The 23,322-nt window shown below is 46.5% G+C and overlaps 1 protein-coding gene across 1 annotated transcript in view; it reads right to left on the minus strand.

Annotated features, from left to right (window-relative positions):
• The window catches only part of HHLA1 (HHLA1 neighbor of OC90), a 74,472-nt gene that overhangs the window by 26,184 nt on the left and 24,966 nt on the right, over positions 1–23,322 (minus strand). The window contains exons 8-12 of the mRNA XM_081952236.1: positions 22,347–22,403; positions 20,368–20,454; positions 16,727–16,975; positions 13,505–13,741; positions 11,248–11,325 (exon numbers count right to left, since the gene is read on the minus strand). Of these exons, the coding sequence (XP_081808362.1) occupies positions 11,248–11,325; positions 13,505–13,741; positions 16,727–16,975; positions 20,368–20,454; positions 22,347–22,403 (708 nt within the window). The remainder of the gene's footprint in view (positions 1–11,247; positions 11,326–13,504; positions 13,742–16,726; positions 16,976–20,367; positions 20,455–22,346; positions 22,404–23,322) is intronic.

Genomic DNA, 23,322 nt, shown 5'->3' on the forward strand with positions numbered 1-23,322 from the left:
AGGGGAAGGTTACTGCAAAATCCCCATTCCCTATCTACTCCAGGAGATTACTGCAAAATCCCCACTCCAGGGGAAGGTTGCTGCAAAATCCCCATTCCCTATCTACTCCAGGAGGTTACTGCAAAATCTCCATTCCAGGGGAAGGTTGCTGCAAAATCCCCATTCCCTATCTACTCCAGGAGGTTACTGCAAAATCTCCATTCCCTATCTACTCCAGGGGAAGGTTACTGCAAAATCCCCATTCCCTATCTACTCCAGGAGGTTACTGCAAAATCTCCATTCCAGGGGAAGGTTGCTGCAAAATCCACATTCCCTCCCCACTCCAGGGGAAGGTTACTGCAAAATCCCCATTCCCTATCTACTCTAGGAGGTTACTGCAAAATCCCCATTCCCTATCTACTCCAGGAGGTTACTGCAAAATCTCCATTCCAGGGGAAGGTTGCTGCAAAATCCCCATTCCCTATCTACTCCAGGAGGTTACTGCAAAATCTCCATTCCAGGGGAAGGTTGCTGCAAAATCCCCATTCCCTATCTACTCCAGGAGGTTACTGCAAAATCTCCATTCCCTATCTACTCCAGGGGAAGGTTACTGCAAAATCCCCATTCCCTATCTACTCCAGGAGGTTACTGCAAAATCTCCATTCCAGGGGAAGGTTGCTGCAAAATCCACATTCCCTCCCCACTCCAGGGGAAGGTTACTGTAAAATCCCCATTCCCTATCTAGTCCAGGAGGTTACTGCAAAATCCCCATTCCCTATCTACTCCAGGAGGTTACTGCAAAATCTCCATTCCAGGGGAAGGTTGCTGCAAAATCCCCATTCCCTATCTACTCCAGGAGGTTACTGCAAAATCTCCATTCCCTATCTACTCCAGGGGAAGGTTACTGCAAAATCCCCATTCCCTATCTACTCCAGGAGATTACTGCAAAATCCCCACTCCAGGGGAAGGTTGCTGCAAAATCCCCATTCCCTATCTACTCCAGGAGGTTACTGCAAAATCTCCATTCCAGGGGAAGGTTGCTGCAAAATCCCCATTCCCTATCTACTCCAGGAGGTTACTGCAAAATCTCCATTCCCTATCTACTCCAGGGGAAGGTTACTGCAAAATCCCCATTCCCTATCTACTCCAGGAGGTTACTGCAAAATCTCCATTCCAGGGGAAGGTTGCTGCAAAATCCACATTCCCTCCCCACTCCAGGGGAAGGTTACTGCAAATCCCCATTCCCTATCTACTCCAGGAGGTTACTGCAAAATCCCTATTCCCTATCTACTCCAGGAGGTTACTGCAAAATCACCATTCCAGGGGAAGGTTGCTGCAAAATCCCCATTCCCTATCTACTCCAGGAGGTTACTGCAAAATCTCCAATCCAGGGGAAGGTTGCTGCAAAATCCCCATTCCCTATCTACTCCAGGAGGTTACTGCAAAATCTCCATTCCAGGGGAAGGTTGCTGCAAAATCCCCATTCCCTATCTACTCCAGGAGGTTACTGCAAAATCTCCATTCCAGGGGAAGGTTGCTGCAAAATCCACATTCCCTATCTACTCCAGGAGGTTACTGCAAAATCTCCATTCCCTATCTACTCCAGGGGAAGGTTACTGCAAAATCCCCATTCCCTATCTACTCCAGGAGGTTACTGCAAAATCTCCATTCCAGGGGAAGGTTGCTGCAAAATCCACATTCCCTCCCCACTCCAGGGGAAGGTTACTGCAAAATCCCCATTCCCTATCTACTCCAGGAGGTTACTGCAAAATCCCCATTCCCTATCTACTCCAGGAGGTTACTGCAAAATCTCCATTCCAGGGGAAGGTTGCTGCAAAATCCCCATTCCCTATCTACTCCAGGAGGTTACTGCAAAATCTCCATTCCAGGGGAAGGTTGCTGCAAAATCCCCATTCCCTATCTACTCCAGGAGGTTACTGCAAAATCTCCATTCCCTATCTACTCCAGGGGAAGGTTACTGCAAAATCCCCATTCCCTATCTACTCCAGGAGGTTACTGCAAAATCTCCATTCCAGGGGAAGGTTGCTGCAAAATCCACATTCCCTCCCCACTCCAGGGGAAGGTTACTGCAAAATCCCCATTCCCTATCTACTCTAGGAGGTTACTGCAAAATCCCCATTCCCTATCTACTCCAGGAGGTTACTGCAAAATCTCCATTCCAGGGGAAGGTTGCTGCAAAATCCCCATTCCCTATCTACTCCAGGAGGTTACTGCAAAATCTCCATTCCAGGGGAAGGTTGCTGCAAAATCCCCATTCCCTATCTACTCCAGGAGGTTACTGCAAAATCTCCATTCCCTATCTACTCCAGGGGAAGGTTACTGCAAAATCCCCATTCCCTATCTACTCCAGGAGGTTACTGCAAAATCTCCATTCCAGGGGAAGGTTGCTGCAAAATCCACATTCCCTCCCCACTCCAGGGGAAGGTTACTGCAAAATCCCCATTCCCTATCTAGTCCAGGAGGTTACTGCAAAATCCCCATTCCCTATCTACTCCAGGAGGTTACTGCAAAATCTCCATTCCAGGGGAAGGTTGCTGCAAAATCCCCATTCCCTATCTACTCCAGGAGGTTACTGCAAAATCTCCATTCCCTATCTACTCCAGGGGAAGGTTACTGCAAAATCCCCATTCCCTATCTACTCCAGGAGATTACTGCAAAATCCCCACTCCAGGGGAAGGTTGCTGCAAAATCCCCATTCCCTATCTACTCCAGGAGGTTACTGCAAAATCTCCATTCCAGGGGAAGGTTGCTGCAAAATCCCCATTCCCTATCTACTCCAGGAGGTTACTGCAAAATCTCCATTCCCTATCTACTCCAGGGGAAGGTTACTGCAAAATCCCCATTCCCTATCTACTCCAGGAGGTTACTGCAAAATCTCCATTCCAGGGGAAGGTTGCTGCAAAATCCACATTCCCTCCCCACTCCAGGGGAAGGTTACTGCAAAATCCCCATTCCCTATCTAGTCCAGGAGGTTACTGCAAAATCCCCATTCCCTATCTACTCCAGGAGGTTACTGCAAAATCTCCATTCCAGGGGAAGGTTGCTGCAAAATCCCCATTCCCTATCTACTCCAGGAGGTTACTGCAAAATCTCCATTCCCTATCTACTCCAGGGGAAGGTTACTGCAAAATCCCCATTCCCTATCTACTCCAGGAGATTACTGCAAAATCCCCACTCCAGGGGAAGGTTGCTGCAAAATCCCCATTCCTTATCTACTCCAGGAGGTTACTGCAAAATCTCCATTCCAGGGGAAGGTTGCTGCAAAATCCCCATTCCCTATCTACTCCAGGAGGTTACTGCAAAATCACCATTCCAGGGGAAGGTTGCTGCAAAATCCCCATTCCCTATCTACTCCAGGAGGTTACTGCAAAATCTCCAATCCAGGGGAAGGTTGCTGCAAAATCCCCATTCCCTATCTACTCCAGGAGGTTACTGCAAAATCTCCATTCCAGGGGAAGGTTGCTGCAAAATCCCCATTCCCTATCTACTCCAGGAGGTTACTGCAAAATCTCCATTCCAGGGGAAGGTTGCTGCAAAATCCACATTCCCTATCTACTCCAGGAGGTTACTGCAAAATCTCCATTCCCTATCTACTCCAGGGGAAGGTTACTGCAAAATCCCCATTCCCTATCTACTCCAGGAGGTTACTGCAAAATCTCCATTCCAGGGGAAGGTTGCTGCAAAATCCACATTCCCTCCCCACTCCAGGGGAAGATTACTGCAAAATCCCCATTCCCTATCTACTCCAGGAGGTTACTGCAAAATCCCCATTCCCTATCTACTCCAGGAGGTTACTGCAAAATCTCCATTCCAGGGGAAGGTTGCTGCAAAATCCCCATTCCCTATCTACTCCAGGAGGTTACTGCAAAATCTCCATTCCAGGGGAAGGTTGCTGCAAAATCCCCATTCCCTATCTACTCCAGGAGGTTACTGCAAAATCTCCATTCCCTATCTACTCCAGGGGAAGGTTACTGCAAAATCCCCATTCCCTATCTACTCCAGGAGGTTACTGCAAAATCTCCATTCCAGGGGAAGGTTGCTGCAAAATCCACATTCCCTCCCCACTCCAGGGGAAGGTTACTGCAAAATCCCCATTCCCTATCTACTCTAGGAGGTTACTGCAAAATCCCCATTCCCTATCTACTCCAGGAGGTTACTGCAAAATCTCCATTCCAGGGGAAGGTTGCTGCAAAATCCCCATTCCCTATCTACTCCAGGAGGTTACTGCAAAATCTCCATTCCAGGGGAAGGTTGCTGCAAAATCCCCATTCCCTATCTACTCCAGGAGGTTACTGCAAAATCTCCATTCCCTATCTACTCCAGGGGAAGGTTACTGCAAAATCCCCATTCCCTATCTACTCCAGGAGGTTACTGCAAAATCTCCATTCCAGGGGAAGGTTGCTGCAAAATCCACATTCCCTCCCCACTCCAGGGGAAGGTTACTGCAAAATCCCCATTCCCTATCTAGTCCAGGAGGTTACTGCAAAATCCCCATTCCCTATCTACTCCAGGAGGTTACTGCAAAATCTCCATTCCAGGGGAAGGTTGCTGCAAAATCCCCATTCCCTATCTACTCCAGGAGGTTACTGCAAAATCTCCATTCCCTATCTACTCCAGGGGAAGGTTACTGCAAAATCCCCATTCCCTATCTACTCCAGGAGATTACTGCAAAATCCCCACTCCAGGGGAAGGTTGCTGCAAAATCCCCATTCCCTATCTACTCCAGGAGGTTACTGCAAAATCTCCATTCCAGGGGAAGGTTGCTGCAAAATCCCCATTCCCTATCTACTCCAGGAGGTTACTGCAAAATCTCCATTCCCTATCTACTCCAGGGGAAGGTTACTGCAAAATCCCCATTCCCTATCTACTCCAGGAGGTTACTGCAAAATCTCCATTCCAGGGGAAGGTTGCTGCAAAATCCACATTCCCTCCCCACTCCAGGGGAAGGTTACTGCAAATCCCCATTCCCTATCTACTCCAGGAGGTTACTGCAAAATCCCTATTCCCTATCTACTCCAGGAGGTTACTGCAAAATCACCATTCCAGGGGAAGGTTGCTGCAAAATCCCCATTCCCTATCTACTCCAGGAGGTTACTGCAAAATCTCCAATCCAGGGGAAGGTTGCTGCAAAATCCCCATTCCCTATCTACTCCAGTAGGTTACTGCAAAATCTCCATTCCCTATCTACTCCAGGGGAAGGTTACTGCAAAATCCCCATTCCCTATCTACTCCAGGAGGTTACTGCAAAATCTCCATTCCAGGGGAAGGTTGCTGCAAAATCCACATTCCCTCCCCACTCCAGGGGAAGGTTACTGCAAAATCCCCATTCCCTCCCCACTCCAGGGGAAGGTTACTGCAAAATCCCCATTCCCTATCTACTCCAGGAGGTTACTGCAAAATCCCCATTCCCTATCTACTCCAGGAGGTTACTGCAAAATCTCCATTCCAGGGGAAGGTTGCTGCAAAATCCCCATTCCCTATCTACTCCAGGAGGTTACTGCAAAATCTCCATTCCCTATCTACTCCAGGGGAAGGTTACTGCAAAATCCCCATTCCCTATCTACTCCAGGAGATTACTGCAAAATCCCCACTCCAGGGGAAGGTTGCTGCAAAATCCCCATTCCCTATCTACTCCAGGAGGTTACTGCAAAATCTCCATTCCAGGGGAAGGTTGCTGCAAAATCCCCATTCCCTATCTACTCCAGGAGGTTACTGCAAAATCTCCATTCCCTATCTACTCCAGGGGAAGGTTACTGCAAAATCCCCATTCCCTATCTACTCCAGGAGGTTACTGCAAAATCTCCATTCCAGGGGAAGGTTGCTGCAAAATCCACATTCCCTATCTACTCCAGGAGGTTACTGCAAAATCTCCATTCCCTATCTACTCCAGGGGAAGGTTACTGCAAAATCCCCATTCCCTATCTACTCCAGGAGGTTACTGCAAAATCTCCATTCCAGGGGAAGGTTGCTGCAAAATCCCCATTCCCTATCTACTCCAGGAGGTTACTGCAAAATCTCCATTCCCTATCTACTCCAGGGGAAGGTTACTGCAAAATCCCCATTCCCTCCCCACTCCAGGGGAAGGTTACTGCAAAATCCCCATTCCCTATCTACTCCAGGAGGTTACTGCAAAATCCCCATTCCCTATCTACTCCAGGAGGTTACTGCAAAATCTCCATTCCAGGGGAAGGTTGCTGCAAAATCCCCATTCCCTATCTACTCCAGGAGGTTACTGCAAAATCTCCATTCCCTATCTACTCCAGGGGAAGGTTACTGCAAAATCCCCATTCCCTATCTACTCCAGGAGATTACTGCAAAATCCCCACTCCAGGGGAAGGTTGCTGCAAAATCCCCATTCCCTATCTACTCCAGGAGGTTACTGCAAAATCTCCATTCCAGGGGAAGGTTGCTGCAAAATCCCCATTCCCTATCTACTCCAGGAGGTTACTGCAAAATCTCCATTCCCTATCTACTCCAGGGGAAGGTTACTGCAAAATCCCCATTCCCTATCTACTCCAGGAGGTTACTGCAAAATCTCCATTCCAGGGGAAGGTTGCTGCAAAATCCACATTCCCTCCCCACTCCAGGGGAAGGTTACTGCAAAATCCCCATTCCCTATCTAGTCCAGGAGGTTACTGCAAAATCCCCATTCCCTATCTACTCCAGGAGGTTACTGCAAAATCTCCATTCCAGGGGAAGGTTGCTGCAAAATCCCCATTCCCTATCTACTCCAGGAGGTTACTGCAAAATCTCCATTCCCTATCTACTCCAGGGGAAGGTTACTGCAAAATCCCCATTCCCTATCTACTCCAGGAGATTACTGCAAAATCCCCACTCCAGGGGAAGGTTGCTGCAAAATCCCCATTCCTTATCTACTCCAGGAGGTTACTGCAAAATCTCCATTCCAGGGGAAGGTTGCTGCAAAATCCCCATTCCCTATCTACTCCAGGAGGTTACTGCAAAATCTCCATTCCCTATCTACTCCAGGGGAAGGTTACTGCAAAATCCCCATTCCCTATCTACTCCAGGAGGTTACTGCAAAATCTCCATTCCAGGGGAAGGTTGCTGCAAAATCCACATTCCCTCCCCACTCCAGGGGAAGGTTACTGCAAATCCCCATTCCCTATCTACTCCAGAAGGTTACTGCAAAATCCCTATTCCCTATCTACTCCAGGAGGTTACTGCAAAATCACCATTCCAGGGGAAGGTTGCTGCAAAATCCCCATTCCCTATCTACTCCAGGAGGTTACTGCAAAATCTCCAATCCAGGGGAAGGTTGCTGCAAAATCCCCATTCCCTATCTACTCCAGGAGGTTACTGCAAAATCTCCATTCCAGGGGAAGGTTGCTGCAAAATCCCCATTCCCTATCTACTCCAGGAGGTTACTGCAAAATCTCCATTCCAGGGGAAGGTTGCTGCAAAATCCACATTCCCTATCTACTCCAGGAGGTTACTGCAAAATCTCCATTCCCTATCTACTCCAGGGGAAGGTTACTGCAAAATCCCCATTCCCTATCTACTCCAGGAGGTTACTGCAAAATCTCCATTCCAGGGGAAGGTTGCTGCAAAATCCACATTCCCTCCCCACTCCAGGGGAAGATTACTGCAAAATCCCCATTCCCTATCTACTCCAGGAGGTTACTGCAAAATCCCCATTCCCTATCTACTCCAGGAGGTTACTGCAAAATCTCCATTCCAGGGGAAGGTTGCTGCAAAATCCCCATTCCCTATCTACTCCAGGAGGTTACTGCAAAATCTCCATTCCAGGGGAAGGTTGCTGCAAAATCCCCATTCCCTATCTACTCCAGGAGGTTACTGCAAAATCTCCATTCCCTATCTACTCCAGGGGAAGGTTACTGCAAAATCCCCATTCCCTATCTACTCCAGGAGGTTACTGCAAAATCTCCATTCCAGGGGAAGGTTGCTGCAAAATCCACATTCCCTCCCCACTCCAGGGGAAGGTTACTGCAAAATCCCCATTCCCTATCTACTCTAGGAGGTTACTGCAAAATCCCCATTCCCTATCTACTCCAGGAGGTTACTGCAAAATCTCCATTCCAGGGGAAGGTTGCTGCAAAATCCCCATTCCCTATCTACTCCAGGAGGTTACTGCAAAATCTCCATTCCAGGGGAAGGTTGCTGCAAAATCCCCATTCCCTATCTACTCCAGGAGGTTACTGCAAAATCTCCATTCCCTATCTACTCCAGGGGAAGGTTACTGCAAAATCCCCATTCCCTATCTACTCCAGGAGGTTACTGCAAAATCTCCATTCCAGGGGAAGGTTGCTGCAAAATCCACATTCCCTCCCCACTCCAGGGGAAGGTTACTGCAAAATCCCCATTCCCTATCTAGTCCAGGAGGTTACTGCAAAATCCCCATTCCCTATCTACTCCAGGAGGTTACTGCAAAATCTCCATTCCAGGGGAAGGTTGCTGCAAAATCCCCATTCCCTATCTACTCCAGGAGGTTACTGCAAAATCTCCATTCCCTATCTACTCCAGGGGAAGGTTACTGCAAAATCCCCATTCCCTATCTACTCCAGGAGATTACTGCAAAATCCCCACTCCAGGGGAAGGTTGCTGCAAAATCCCCATTCCCTATCTACTCCAGGAGGTTACTGCAAAATCTCCATTCCAGGGGAAGGTTGCTGCAAAATCCCCATTCCCTATCTACTCCAGGAGGTTACTGCAAAATCTCCATTCCCTATCTACTCCAGGGGAAGGTTACTGCAAAATCCCCATTCCCTATCTACTCCAGGAGGTTACTGCAAAATCTCCATTCCAGGGGAAGGTTGCTGCAAAATCCACATTCCCTCCCCACTCCAGGGGAAGGTTACTGCAAATCCCCATTCCCTATCTACTCCAGGAGGTTACTGCAAAATCCCTATTCCCTATCTACTCCAGGAGGTTACTGCAAAATCACCATTCCAGGGGAAGGTTGCTGCAAAATCCCCATTCCCTATCTACTCCAGGAGGTTACTGCAAAATCTCCAATCCAGGGGAAGGTTGCTGCAAAATCCCCATTCCCTATCTACTCCAGTAGGTTACTGCAAAATCTCCATTCCCTATCTACTCCAGGGGAAGGTTACTGCAAAATCCCCATTCCCTATCTACTCCAGGAGGTTACTGCAAAATCTCCATTCCAGGGGAAGGTTGCTGCAAAATCCACATTCCCTCCCCACTCCAGGGGAAGGTTACTGCAAAATCCCCATTCCCTCCCCACTCCAGGGGAAGGTTACTGCAAAATCCCCATTCCCTATCTACTCCAGGAGGTTACTGCAAAATCCCCATTCCCTATCTACTCCAGGAGGTTACTGCAAAATCTCCATTCCAGGGGAAGGTTGCTGCAAAATCCCCATTCCCTATCTACTCCAGGAGGTTACTGCAAAATCTCCATTCCCTATCTACTCCAGGGGAAGGTTACTGCAAAATCCCCATTCCCTATCTACTCCAGGAGATTACTGCAAAATCCCCACTCCAGGGGAAGGTTGCTGCAAAATCCCCATTCCCTATCTACTCCAGGAGGTTACTGCAAAATCTCCATTCCAGGGGAAGGTTGCTGCAAAATCCCCATTCCCTATCTACTCCAGGAGGTTACTGCAAAATCTCCATTCCCTATCTACTCCAGGGGAAGGTTACTGCAAAATCCCCATTCCCTATCTACTCCAGGAGGTTACTGCAAAATCTCCATTCCAGGGGAAGGTTGCTGCAAAATCCACATTCCCTATCTACTCCAGGAGGTTACTGCAAAATCTCCATTCCCTATCTACTCCAGGGGAAGGTTACTGCAAAATCCCCATTCCCTATCTACTCCAGGAGGTTACTGCAAAATCTCCAATCCAGGGGAAGGTTGCTGCAAAATCCCCATTCCCTATCTACTCCAGGAGGTTACTGCAAAATCTCCATTCCCTATCTACTCCAGGGGAAGGTTACTGCAAAATCCCCATTCCCTATCTACTCCAGGAGGTTACTGCAAAATCTCCATTCCAGGGGAAGGTTGCTGCAAAATCCACATTCCCTCCCCACTCCAGGGGAAGGTTACTGCAAAATCCCCATTCCCTCCCCACTCCAGGGGAAGGTTACTGCAAAATCCCCATTCCCTATCTACTCCAGGAGGTTACTGCAAAATCCCCATTCCCTATCTACTCCAGGAGGTTACTGCAAAATCTCCATTCCAGGGGAAGGTTGCTGCAAAATCCCCATTCCCTATCTACTCCAGGAGGTTACTGCAAAATCTCCATTCCCTATCTACTCCAGGGGAAGGTTACTGCAAAATCCCCATTCCCTATCTACTCCAGGAGATTACTGCAAAATCCCCACTCCAGGGGAAGGTTGCTGCAAAATCCCCATTCCCTATCTACTCCAGGAGGTTACTGCAAAATCTCCATTCCAGGGGAAGGTTGCTGCAAAATCCCCATTCCCTATCTACTCCAGGAGGTTACTGCAAAATCTCCATTCCCTATCTACTCCAGGAGGTTACTGCAAAATCCCCATTCCCTATCTACTCCAGGAGGTTACTGCAAAATCTCCATTCCAGGGGAAGGTTGCTGCAAAATCCACATTCCCTCCCCACTCCAGGGGAAGGTTACTGCAAAATCCCCATTCCCTATCTACTCCAGGAGGTTACTGCAAAATCTCCATTCCAGGGGAAGGTTAGTGCAAAATCCCCATTCCCTCCCCTCTCCAGGGAAAGTTTACTGCAAAATCCCCATTCCCTATCTACTCCAGGAGGTTACTGCAAAATCTCCATTCCAGGGGAAGGTTAGTGCAAAATCCCCATTCCCTCCCCACTCCAGGGGAAGGTTACTGCAAAATCCCCATTCCCTATCTACTCCAGGAGGTTACTGCAAAATCTCCATTCCAGGGGAAGGTTAGTGCAAAATCCCCATTCCCTCCCCACTCCAGGGGAAGGTTACTGCAAAATCCCCATTCCCTATCTACTCCAGGAGGTTACTGCAAAATCTCCATTCCAGGGGAAGGTTAGTGCAAAATCCACATTCCCTCCCCTCTCCAGGGGAAGGTTACTGCAAAATCCCCATTCCCTCCCAATTAGCTGGGACCTGGGAGGCAGAGAATAGATGTGGGCAGGGCCAGTCAGAAGTTGTATTTACCGGTTCTCCGAACTACTCAGAATTTCCACTATTGGTTCTCCAGAACTGGTCAGAACCTGCTGAATACCACCTCTGATTTGTTAAGATGTGACAAATAGTACACTTCAAGGTATGACATATAATAGTTGTAACTTACTAGAAGGCGGATGGGTCTTCAAGGCATCTGGTTTTTCCTCTGTAGATGGAGAAGCCAATGGAGAAGGAACACCCATTGCTATAAATATAGAATAATAAAATCATTAGTTCTCCCCCAGCCGATCTCAATTAATCAAAATGAAATTTAAATTCCAGAAGACTAGTTACAATAAGGGGGAAATCTGGATTTTTTTAAAAAAATGTGTGGCTCTTAAGCTTAGATGCCCTAAAAGGATTTTCCGCCTGCATGAAATAAAGACTCTTTCTTTAAACTTTCTGTGCATATTCTTAAAGGCTTAAAAGCTTTATTTAAAAAATAACATCAGTTGGCTGAGTAGAAAGCTTATTTGCACAGGCTAGGATTCATTACTTCATCCTTCGCTTGGTGTTAAAATAAATACTATCAAGAGATTAATTTGATATCCAAGTTTTTCAAGGAATGAAATTCCTCCAGTTTTATCTACATAAAGTAAAGGCAAAGGTTCCCCAGCACATGTGTGCTAGTTGTTCCCGACTCTAGGGGGCGGTGCTCATCTCCATTTCCAAGCCAAAGAGCCAGCACTGTCTGAAGACGTCTCCGTGGTTATGTGGCTGGCATGACTAAATGCCAAAAGTGCACGGAACGTTGTTACCTTCCCACCAAAGGTGGTTCCTATTTTTCTCCTTGCATTTTTTACGTGCTTTCGAACTGCTAGGTTGGCAGAAGCTGGGTCAAGTCACGGGAGCTCACTCCATTATGTAGCACTAAAGATTCAAACTGCCGAACTGCCAACCTTTCTGATCGACCAGCTCAGTGTTTAGCCGCTGAGCCACGGTGTCCCTTTTTAGCTACATAAGTTGGGCCATTTCAATTGAGAGATGTCATCACATAACTAAACTTGGTCTCCACTGCAGGCGACGTCATCCCATTTATTGTGTGATCCCTAAGAGCTGAGGATTGCAAATATGAATACTCAGGAAAAAGAAACCAGCAGTGGCTGGGAAAGTGAATGGATGACATTAAATCAAATGAAAGAATGCCAGTTTGGTATAGTGGTTAAAGCATCAGGCTAGAAACCAAGTGGCCAGGAGTTATAGTTTCTTTTAGGCATGAAGTCAGCTGGGTGACTTTGGGCTGACCACTAGGAAACTGTGAAATCTAGTCTTGCCTTAGGCATGAAAGCCAGCTGGATGACCTTGGCCCAATCACTAGGAGACAGTGAGTTCTAGCCCACCTTAAACATGAAAGCCAGCTGGCTGACTTTGGGCTGATCAGTAGGAGATCGTGAGTTGTAGTCTTGCCTTAGGCATGAAAGCCAGCTGAGTGACTTTGGGCCAGTCATTCTCTCTTAACACTAGGAAGCAAGCAATGACAAACCACTTCCAAAAATACTGCTAAGAAAATTTCAGGGACTTGTGGTCCACCGGTGGTCTGTGGAGCTGGCAGCAGAGTCGGACAATGAGGAGGTTTGGGAGGAACATGGGCCAGTCCTGGAATCTGGGGAAGGCTCTGATGAGGGCTCTGTGTCGGAGGCAGAGAGGGGGCCAAGGCCATCTGGTAGTTATGTGCTGTCTCCAGAGCCTCAGGAGTCTGACATCAGTGAGGCAGAAGAACAGTAGGAGCCTGTTCCCAGTGTGTGCATGTGCAGAGCTGCCAGAAGGCAAGAACAATTAAGAAAAAAGGGGTGACTTGGGAGTAAGGCTTGGAGATGCTTGCCCCCTCCCCAAAAAGACATAAAAGAGGAGCAAACAGACATGAACTTTCACAGGAAGCAATTTGTTCATCTGATCTGTTCAAGTTCTGAGAAGTTCTGTTTGACTCTGTGCTACCTTTGGCCTTGCAAAACTAATTGGAAATTAGATCTCTGGCAGCGTTTCAAGGGAGATAAAGGTGGGTGCTTATCAGCATTGCCCTGATAGATTGTGGCATACATCTTTCGGACTCTTCACAGAGTGTTTGTGAATCATTATGGGCTGTGAATGACCATAATTCACAGCCGTATAAATAAATAAAAGAGAGTTTGGGAGACTAAGATTGTGATTTATGCTTTCTCAGGAAGCCTAGATCAGAACAGGATTTGTCCAATCAGTTGCCAGGGGTCAATAATGACTCAAAGATACAAAAAAGGGAAAGAAGGAAAGGAAAGGAAGTGGAAAGGAAATGGAAAGGGAAATGGGAAGGAGAAAAGAAAGTGAATGGAAAGGAAAGGAAAGGAGAAAGGAAAGGAAAGGAACAAGAGAGCTGAAATGCTGAATATTTCCAGACTTTGAATACTCACTTGGTGCTGGCCGGGTCAAAGACAGAAAGTCTGATTGGATCAAAGGAGCTGGGGATGGTTGAGTAGGAGAAATGGCCCATCCCGTCGAAGCATTTGTCTGCAACCAAGATGACATCTGGGGAGAAGGACCAGGAGAACGTTTCCGAGTAGCAGAGTTTTGCCATATTGTGAACTGTCGTGGGACCGTTCCATCCTCTTTCACAACAATGGTCTTAGCTTGTAAAGGTATCCTTGGGGCTGGAAGAAAAAAGAAAGAAAAGTATGTACACCAACGAAGCTTCTAATGTGGAACATTTATGATCCACCTTAAGAGATCTGCAGCTCCTGGAGTAAAATGTGGTGCTTTTATGCTTGGTAACTTTCTTGGGAGAGAAGAGGATTCATTGGTCTGAATGAATGGTTCTATTGCAATCAAACATACACTTCCCTGCCAATCTTATTCAATACAATACAATAGCAGAGTTGGAAGGGACCTTGGAGGTCTTCTAGTCCAACCCCCTGCCTAGGCAGGAAACCCTATACCGTTTCAGACAAATGGCTATCCAACATCTTCTTAAAGACTTCCAGTGTTGGGGCATTCACAACTTCTGGAGGCAACTTCTGTTCCACTGATTAATTGTTCTCACTGTCAGGAAATTTCTCCTCTGTTCTAAGTTGCTCCTCTCCTTGATTAGTTTCCACCCATCGCTTCTTGTTCTGCCCTCTTCCTTAACTCAACTCCATAGGACTGCAAACCTATGGCATGTGGGGCGGAAGTGGCATGCAGAGCCATCTCTCCTGGCATGCTAGCCATCACCCGTTGCTCTTCCGGATTCTGGTGTGGCCAGCTGGTTTTCACACATGCGGGAGAGCTGGAAACCGGAAAAGCAGCTCCCAGGGCCGCATGCACATCAGAAATCGGAAGACCAGGTGACCAGTGCACATGCACACGCTGGAAACTGCAAGCTCTGCTTCCCAGGACGTGCATGCACACTAGGGGTGGGTTCCTGCCAGTTCTAACCTCTTCTATAGAAGGGGTTCCAAAAATCTACAGTGCCGTTTAGAACCGGTTCCAGCTCCCTCCCCCCGCCCGTCCGCACATCATCAAGATGAAGAGCGAGAGGAGGAATTCGGGAGTTGAAGTCCACAAATCTTAAAGCTGTCAAGTTTGAACACCCCTGGGGGTTTTCTTTCTAAAGGGTTAGAGGTGCAAGGGTCTTGTAACTTGACAGCTTTAAGACTTGCATGCTTCAATGCCAAAGTTTCTGAGCCAACATGACTGGAGGAGGAATTCTGGGAGTTGAAGTCCACAAGTCTTAAAACTGTCAAGTTTGAACACCCCTAGGGTTCTTTTCCCTAAAGGGTTAGGGGTGCCAGGGTCTTGTAACTTGACTGCTTTAAGACTTGCGTGCTTCAAATGCCAGAGTTTCTGAGCCAACATTTTGATTGCTAAGCAAGAGCGTTGTTAAGTGAGTTTCACCACATTTTACAAGTTGGCCATGCCCACCCAGTCACATGACTGCCAAGCCACTCCCACTCAGTCACATGGCTGGCAAAGCCACTCCCACCCGGTCACATGGCTGGCAAGCCACTCCCACAAAGCAGGCCACACCTACAGAAGAGGTTCTAAAAAAAATTTGAAACCCACCACTGATGCACACTACGGGACTGTTTTTCGGGTTTCCAGCGCTCCCCTGTGTGTGTGTGTGTGTGTGTGTGTGTGTGTGCGTGTGTGTGTGGTGTGTGTGTCTGTGTGTCTGTGTGTGTCTGTGTACCCCCGTTTCACCAACCCTGCCATCGGACGATATCACCTTGATTCAGGTCTATTATAAGTCTCCCCACTATTTTTTAGTCTCACAGAAAGATCATTCTTCTTTTTTCTTTCAGTTCAGTACATATTCTCTACCACAGTGATGGCTAACCTTTTTATCCTCGCGTGCCGAAAGCATGCTTGTGCCTACCCACACCCGTAATGCAATACGCCCCCCCCCTGCGCATGCGACCACCTGTGCATGCCCATGACTCCCCATGCTCCTCCACTCCTGAGCATGCACGCGACCACAGTGTGCATGTGCACAATCCCCGTGCTCCCCCCACCTCCTGCGCATGTACGTGACCCCTCCCCATGGCCCATTTTTGGCCTTGAGGCCTCCCTGAAGCCTCCTGGGACCAAAAATGGGGCATGGAGGGAATGCCGAACCCCCGTGCTCCCTGCTCCCCACCCGGGCCCCATTTCTGGTCCCAGGAGGTTTCAGGGAGGCCTGCAAGGTGTGTGGCAGAGACTTGAACATCAGCTGGTCGGCAGAAAGCACGCACGCGCATGCACAGTGGAGCTGAGCTGGGCAACAGCTCGCATGCCCACAGAGAGGGCTCCATGTGTCACCTGTGGCACGCTTGCCATAAGTTCGCCATCACGGCTCTTATCATATACTCATTTGACACTCCAAGTTGCAACATTCTGCAGCCCATGGGCTTCATCAGAGGGGCCCACAGCTATTGACCTCTGACATCCATCACGGCATTTGTTAATTCTGATATTATTATTATTGTTGTTGTTGTTGTTGTTGTTGTTGTTGTTGTTGTTGTTGTTGTTGTTAAGGTAGAGAAAGTATAAACTGTTGCTAGTTCTGGCACATTTTGGCCAGTAAACCACTCATACAACCAAACCCACTTTTAACCCATGCTCTTAGCTGGGTCTTAACTGCAAGCCACAACCTCTAAACCTGAGATGATCCTGCAAGCCATTTTGGAGATAGATGCAATTTTTTGTTCTTCTGTTCAACTCTATTTGATTCTTGGAGACTCTGCAGACAAGTCCCTGCTGGTTTCTTGGCAAAGTTTTTCAGAAAGGGTTTGCCATTGCCTCCTTCCTAAGACTAAGAGGGCAAGGCTAAAACTCAGAAACTTCTGATTTCTAGGTTGACACCTTTACCAAACTGGCTCTCACATACAATATACTTCTATGCAAGTCAAACTATTCTCCAAAGCACCTGAGGGCAGGACAAGAAGCAATGGGTGGAAACCATTCAGGAGGCTGTGAGTTCGATCCTAGGTAGAGGCAGAGATTTCTCTCTCTGGGCATACTGAGAATATATCTGCTGGACAAAACTCCGCATTGGTGACTGGAAGGGCGTCCAGCCATAACAACACTCTGCTAGCTCCATTCAGTTGACCAGACTCCGCCCTCCAAGGGATTATGGGGTCGTTAAAAGAAGACGAACTATATAGTCTACACAGACTCACTATGCGCTGGCAGAAATCTTGATGAAGTGCTGGAGATTTCTATAGAAACAGGAGAAGACCTTGCCAAGGTTGCTTCAGCAGATGGTGGACCAGACTCTTTGGACGCATTGGTCTTCAGCCACCAGGAAGCTTGTACCAATGGAACTTCTGGTCCTTCTGCTTTTCCAGGCTTCAGCCAATTTGGCTGTTTTGTCAACAACAGGTCTTCCTTCAAGGCACCAGTCTGTGTCCAGGTAGGCAACTTTGGAGCTGAAAGATGTCAAACCTGTTTATTGTTTGTGCAATACGTTTCAGCTTCACACTCATACATTCCCCATGATTGTATATAAAGGCTGTGCATGGTTATTAGATCTCTAAGGATAACACTTGAACAGGGGTGGGATTCAGCCAGTTCGCACCAGTTCGGGCTAACCGAATGCTAATTTTACATCTGATTCACCGAACCGGTATTTGCAAGGACTGCCTGGCCCCGCCCGCTCCTCCCCTCCCAGGAGTCTCCACATGGCCCATTTTGGATGCCAGGTAAGTGCAGTGCCCACACGGGGGCTCTGGGAGGGGGAAAAATGGGCCTCCTAGAAGTTCTGGAAGTCCAAAGATGGGCCCATTTCCGAGCTCCAGAGGACCTCCAAAGGCCAGGGGAGGCCATTTTTGCCCACCTGGAGGCTTGAGGAGCCTGGGGAGGGCGAAAACTCTCCTCTCCCTTGCCATGGCGCAGGAGGCTGAGTAGGCCATGCCCACTATGGCCACGCCCACCCAGCAACCAGGCAGAGAACCAGTTGCTAAAATTTTTGAATCTCACCCCTGCACTTGACGTGCTCAATAGGCTAAAAGTTAATAGGATAAAATACAGAAGAGCAGACAATTCAGTCCCCCCACCCACAAAATGTAATATTGCTAATACATGTAATATTGATTAGCCTGTTGCTTCACTAGCTTGTGTCCAGGAGGTATCTCTTCCCATTCTTCTGCCATCATTAGATCGGCAATCTTGTGAACATCCATAGCCCAGGAGTGAGGGATGGAGGGATGATAGATGGAGGGAGGGAGGGAGGGATAAAATGTTATGGCTATTACCAAATTGAGTATGGAACAACAGTGACTGCATCTGAGGAACATTGACATGTTGTGAGTATGGAGGCTACAAATCCTTGCATTTACAGTCGGTTCAAATCAACTTACACTGAGCCATGCTGGCGCAGTGGCTAGAGAGCAGTACTGCAGGCTACTTCTGCTGACTGCCAGCTGACTGCAATTTGGCAGTTCGAATCTCATCAGGCTCAAGGTGGACTCAGCCTTCCATCCTTCTGAGGTGGGTAAAATGAGGACCCAGATTTTGGCGGCAATTGGCTGACTCTGTAAACCGCTTAGAGAGGACTGTAAGCCACTGTAAAGCGGTATATAAATCTAAGTGCTATTGCTACATGCCAGCCAGCTTATCAAGGTGGATATATATTTTCTGAGGAGTGAGAAAATATCTGTCATGTGTACAACAATCTATCATATACTCAACAATCAAATTATTTCAGCTCCTCCTACTGGACCTAAGTTCTTTTAAAATATGAACAGGTCTTCAAGAGGAAACCAAGGCACACAATATTGACCTAGAGTGGGACATAAAAAGGTTGGCCATCAGTCTCAAAGAACTACTGATTAAAGCTTGGACTTTCTAGGAATCTGGCAGAAAATAGAGGAACTTGCTACAGCAAAATCATCTTTGTAATGTTAGGGATGTCTAGCCCAGGATATTCATTTTTGGTGTGGTACCAGTTTTATTGTTTTTTGTTCTTATTTCTTGTCCTCGTTCCTTATTCCGTTTTCTTATTTCTCTCCCTAAGGGGAATAATAGAAACTTTGGTGTAAAATTCTGACTTTATTTCATCTGAGTCGAACTGTGAAATACTCAGGTCAAACTGAAAAAAACTGAGCTTCTGGATTTTTTGCTCAAACTAGTGTGGAGGGGGGAATGAAAATTTTAATTTTAGGTTTGGATGATTGGAATGGTTTTGTTGTGCTAGAAATGGCTTGAAAATGTGGAGAAATGTAAAGCTTTAATGTAAAACTGAGGTTTTAATTCTTTTTGTAATCTACTGCATTGAAAAATGTCAGATGTCTCCTTCCTTCCTTTCATTCATTCTTTCTTTCTTTCCAGACCCTTGTTTTTCCTTCTCTTAGTTTTCTGCTATTTCTTTTTGTGTTTTTATCTTATAATAAACTTTAATATAATGACAAAATACAGAAATAAATGTATTCAACTTTTGAGAAAGAAAAGGTTCTTTGTACATCCCTGGTAGTTTAAAAAGAGAGATAGCTGTAATAATCTTTTACGATATGCAAGAACTATGACACGAGACTGTTATTTCACTCTGTCTAATGTCAGAACTGGCTACATTGAACATGTAGCTGGGGACTACTCTAATCCCTTTTTTCATTGCTCAGTATCTCTCTCTTCTGAATTAACATATTCAGGACATAATGTTAGACCCAAAGAACTAAGAGTGACACATTAAGATTCTTTTGAGGAGCTGCTTTACAGTTGCAGGATCCAATCTGAATCAGTTACTGGGACTAGAGGTTTCATCTTGCAAGCCTTCATTCTCATGCTGGAGCCCATCCTCAAGAGAACTTCTTCAGCACGAGTCTAGCCTAGAGAGAAATTATCTGAAGATGGACTCCAGCACAAGTCTGAAAGCTCGCAAGACGAAACCTCTGGTCCCAGTGACTGATCCAGATTGGATCCTGCAACATTATCCTGGGACACATATATTCGCCTTCATTCATACTTTGTAGTTGTTTGCTTACAGGCAGAATCTTGCCAGACTAAAGCGATTATCTACAATAAGTATCGGTATGCTTGTGAATTGCTAGGGAGGATCTGATCTTGTTCTCTTCCTGCCCACTACACACTCCAAACTCTGTTGTCCCTTTGCTCTCGGGGAAAAAGCCTCTGTAACTCTAGACTTCTTCTCCGGTAACATAATACTGCTAACTAGGGCATACATAAACCTTTGCCAGACCAGTTCTCGAATACAGCTCGTCTGCCTGGAATCCACACTGTATATCGGACATTAATACAATCAAACAAGTCCAGAGGTATTTCACGAGAAGAGTCCTCCACTCCTCTGCTCGCAATAGAATCCCATATATCACCAGGCTCGAAATTTTGGGCTTGGGCAACCTAGAACTATGCTGGCTAAGGTCTGACCTAAGTGTAGTACACAAAATTGCTCACTACAACGTCCTACCTGTCAATGACTACTTCAGCTTCAACCTCAATAATTCTCGGGCAAACAATAGATACAAACTCAAGGTAAACCGCTCCAAACTCGATTGCAGAAAATACGACTTCAGCAACAGAGTGGTCAACGCCTGAAATGCTCTGCCTGACTCCGTTGTCTCAAATCCTCACAGCTTCAATCTTAAACTGTCTATCGTGAACCTCACCCCATTCCTAAGAGGTCCGTAAAGGGGCCGTGCATAAGCGCACCAGCATGCCTACCGTCCCTGTCCTACAGTCCCCATTTATTTGTACTCCTTTCCCTTGTTCATGTCCATGTTCATACTTACACCTGTTACCTTGTACATGTTTGACAAACTAAATAAAATAAAAAATAAATAAAGTGCGTTCTACTACATATACTCACCTAAGAAATCTGATATGTTACCAGAAAATGTATAGTTGACTATAGGAGACTTCTCTATTGCTTCCCATAGATCTGTAAGATTTCTGCCTATGGGGGAAAAAAAATATGGGGAGATGAAAAATGCCATTGTTTTTTGGTTCAGTGACTACTATATTTAGTGATTAGACCACTGCCCTGAGGTTGTCTGTAGCAGGAACCTGAGCATTGACAGGGTCGAAAAACCTTTGACTCCCATAATTCAGAGCAAAAAATATCACTTTGCAGAATTTAACACAGTATATCTATATCTATATCTATATCCATCATCATCATCTTTTAACAACCCCATAATCCCTTGCAGGGCGGAGTCTGGACAACTGAATGGAGCTAGCAGAGTGTTTAATGGCCCGGTGCCCTTCCTGTCGCCAATGCAGAGTTTTGTTCAGCAGATATATTCTCAGTGTGCCCAGAGAGAGAAATATCTGCCTCTACCTAGGATCAAACTCACAGCCTCCTGATTGTGAGGTGGGAGCTCCACCTCTACGCCACCACACCACACCACTCCATATCTCTCTGTGTGTCTCTCTGTCTCTCTGTGTGTCTCTCTGCCTCTCTCTCCCTCCCTCCCTCCCTCCCTCCCTCCCTCCACACACACACACACACACACACACACACACACACACACACACGGAGGATAGAGGATAGATGGAAGATAGAAGATAGTGGAAGACAAATGGAAGATGGAAGATAGAAGATGATAGAGGATAGAGGATAGAAGATAGATAGAAGATAGAAGATAGATAGAAGATAGAAGATAGAAGATAGAAGATAGAAGATAGAAGATAGAAGATAGAAGATAGAAGATAGAAGATAGAAGATAGAAGATAGAAGATAGAAGATAGAAGATAGAAGATAGAAGATAGAAGATAGAAGATAGAAGATAGAAGATAGAAGATAGAAGATAGAAGATAGAAGATAGAAGAAGAAGATAGAAGATAAATGATGTGCTGCTCTGTGGACTCCAAGTGAGTCAGCAGAGCCAGATCTTCAAGCATTTCTGAGAGACCAGGACAGTGGGGGCCCACCTCACTTCTGGGGTGATGCTATTCATCAGGAAAGGGGCATATGACAGAGAAGGGTCTCTTCCTTGGGCCCTACCAGTTGGAGTTCTTTCATTGATGGAATCCACAGCACACCTTTCCTCCCTGAATGGGTGGGACAGGCTGATGCAATGGGGCAAAGGCAGCTCTGCGGGTCACCTGGTCACCTGGTCCATGCCAGGTAGGACTTTAAAGGTCATTGTCAATACCTTAAATTGGACCTGGAAGCAAACTGGCACCCAATGCAGCTTATGCAGCAGAGGTGTTCCATGCACCATCCTTTGAGCACCCAAGATAGCGCATGGAGCTACATTCTGTACCCCTTAAGCTTCCAGATATTTTTTCAAAGGGATCCTCTTTGCAATAGTCCAAATGGAAGATGATCCATGGGTGAATGACCGAGCAAAGGGCCTCTCTATCCAGGAAGGGATGTAATTGGTCCACAACACAAGTGGAGCAAAATAAGCTGCTCCCCTCAAAAACCTATTTACATTGAGCTAACAGAATAAGAGAGTTGGAGGGAACCCTTGGAGATCTTCTAGTCCAACCCCCTGCTCAGGCAGGAAGCTCTGTAACATTTCAGACAAATGGTTATCCAACATCTTCTTAAAGACTTCCAGTGTTGGGGCATTCACAACTTCTGGAGGCAAGCTGTTCCACTGATTAATTGCTCTAACTGTCAGGAAATTTCTCCTTAGTTCTAAGTTGCTTCTCTCCTTGATTAGTTTCCACCCATTGCTTCTTGTCCTGCCTTCGGATGCCTTGGAGAATAGTTTGACTCCTTCTTCTTTGTGGCAACCCCTGAGATATTGGAACACTGCTATCAGGTCTCCCCTAGTCCTTCTTTTCATTAAACTAGACATACCCAGTTCCTGAACAAAAAAAGAATCTTAAGTTTACCTATTCGTCCTGACATGACGCAAATGTAGATGCAGTCCGTATCATTGCTCTGGCTCACTGAAAGAAAACAGTGTCAGATTTTGGTTAATGTCAGGGTTCCAAGTAACACCCCCAATGAAAGAAAACTCCGAGGCTTGAGTTTCCTCAAAGTTTCATTTTATTAGACATGTCATATTGACACATCTGGGAAAACCCGAATCTGAAAGCTTCTAGGTTTTCCCCATCCAAATGAAAGTTCAAGTCCCTGCCCAGCACCCATATGTCCATCACATGGCCCAATCAAGCACCATCCAAAACTGAAGATGCCTCCCAGTCACACCACTCCAGGCGCAGGGCAAGGTGTCCTTGACTCTCTGAGAAAGGAATGTTATTATGACTATATATCTCCCATACTCCATGTAATCTCCTCTCCCATTTTCCCACAGTAGAAAATGCGGCAGGCCCAATGAAGGCCCAATGTAAAAGATGGTTTCCAGGTCTGACAGACAGTTTATGTCATTAACTTATTTAAAGTTCCTTAAACTGGAACTAAAACCCAAATAGAAACTAATTTTCAATTCTCATAGGGAAGAAAATAGTTAAAAAAAAAAAAAACCGTAACTCTCTGAGGTTCTAAAATCAAAATGCTGCTAATGCCAAGGGATAACAAAACAAATACTTAACCTAGTTTCTTAAATGCAAAAGAAAATGATTTGGGGAAAGGTTAGAGGTTTTGGCCTGAAATGTGGCATGAAATTGCTTTCAAGTGGTTCTACAGTTCAAAGATTGGGATGGAAGGATTGCTGGCTTGATTTTATTGTAGAAAGCCATCCACCATGGAATTCAAGGGGTTTTTATTGACGCCTGTCAGCTGCCAGCCCCTTCAGCAGCCAAATCAGATGAGGTGGAGGGGTGGGAGTGAGGGTCAGCATCAAGGCAACCTGTGAGCTCCAAGGGGGAAGAGGGAGTGGAGGTGTCAGAGAGAGAGAAGGAGAGG

This window comes from Natrix helvetica, assembly GCF_964273705.1.
Source record: "Natrix helvetica genome assembly, chromosome: 4".
In the NCBI taxonomy this organism is placed as follows: domain Eukaryota; kingdom Metazoa; phylum Chordata; class Lepidosauria; order Squamata; family Natricidae; genus Natrix; species Natrix helvetica.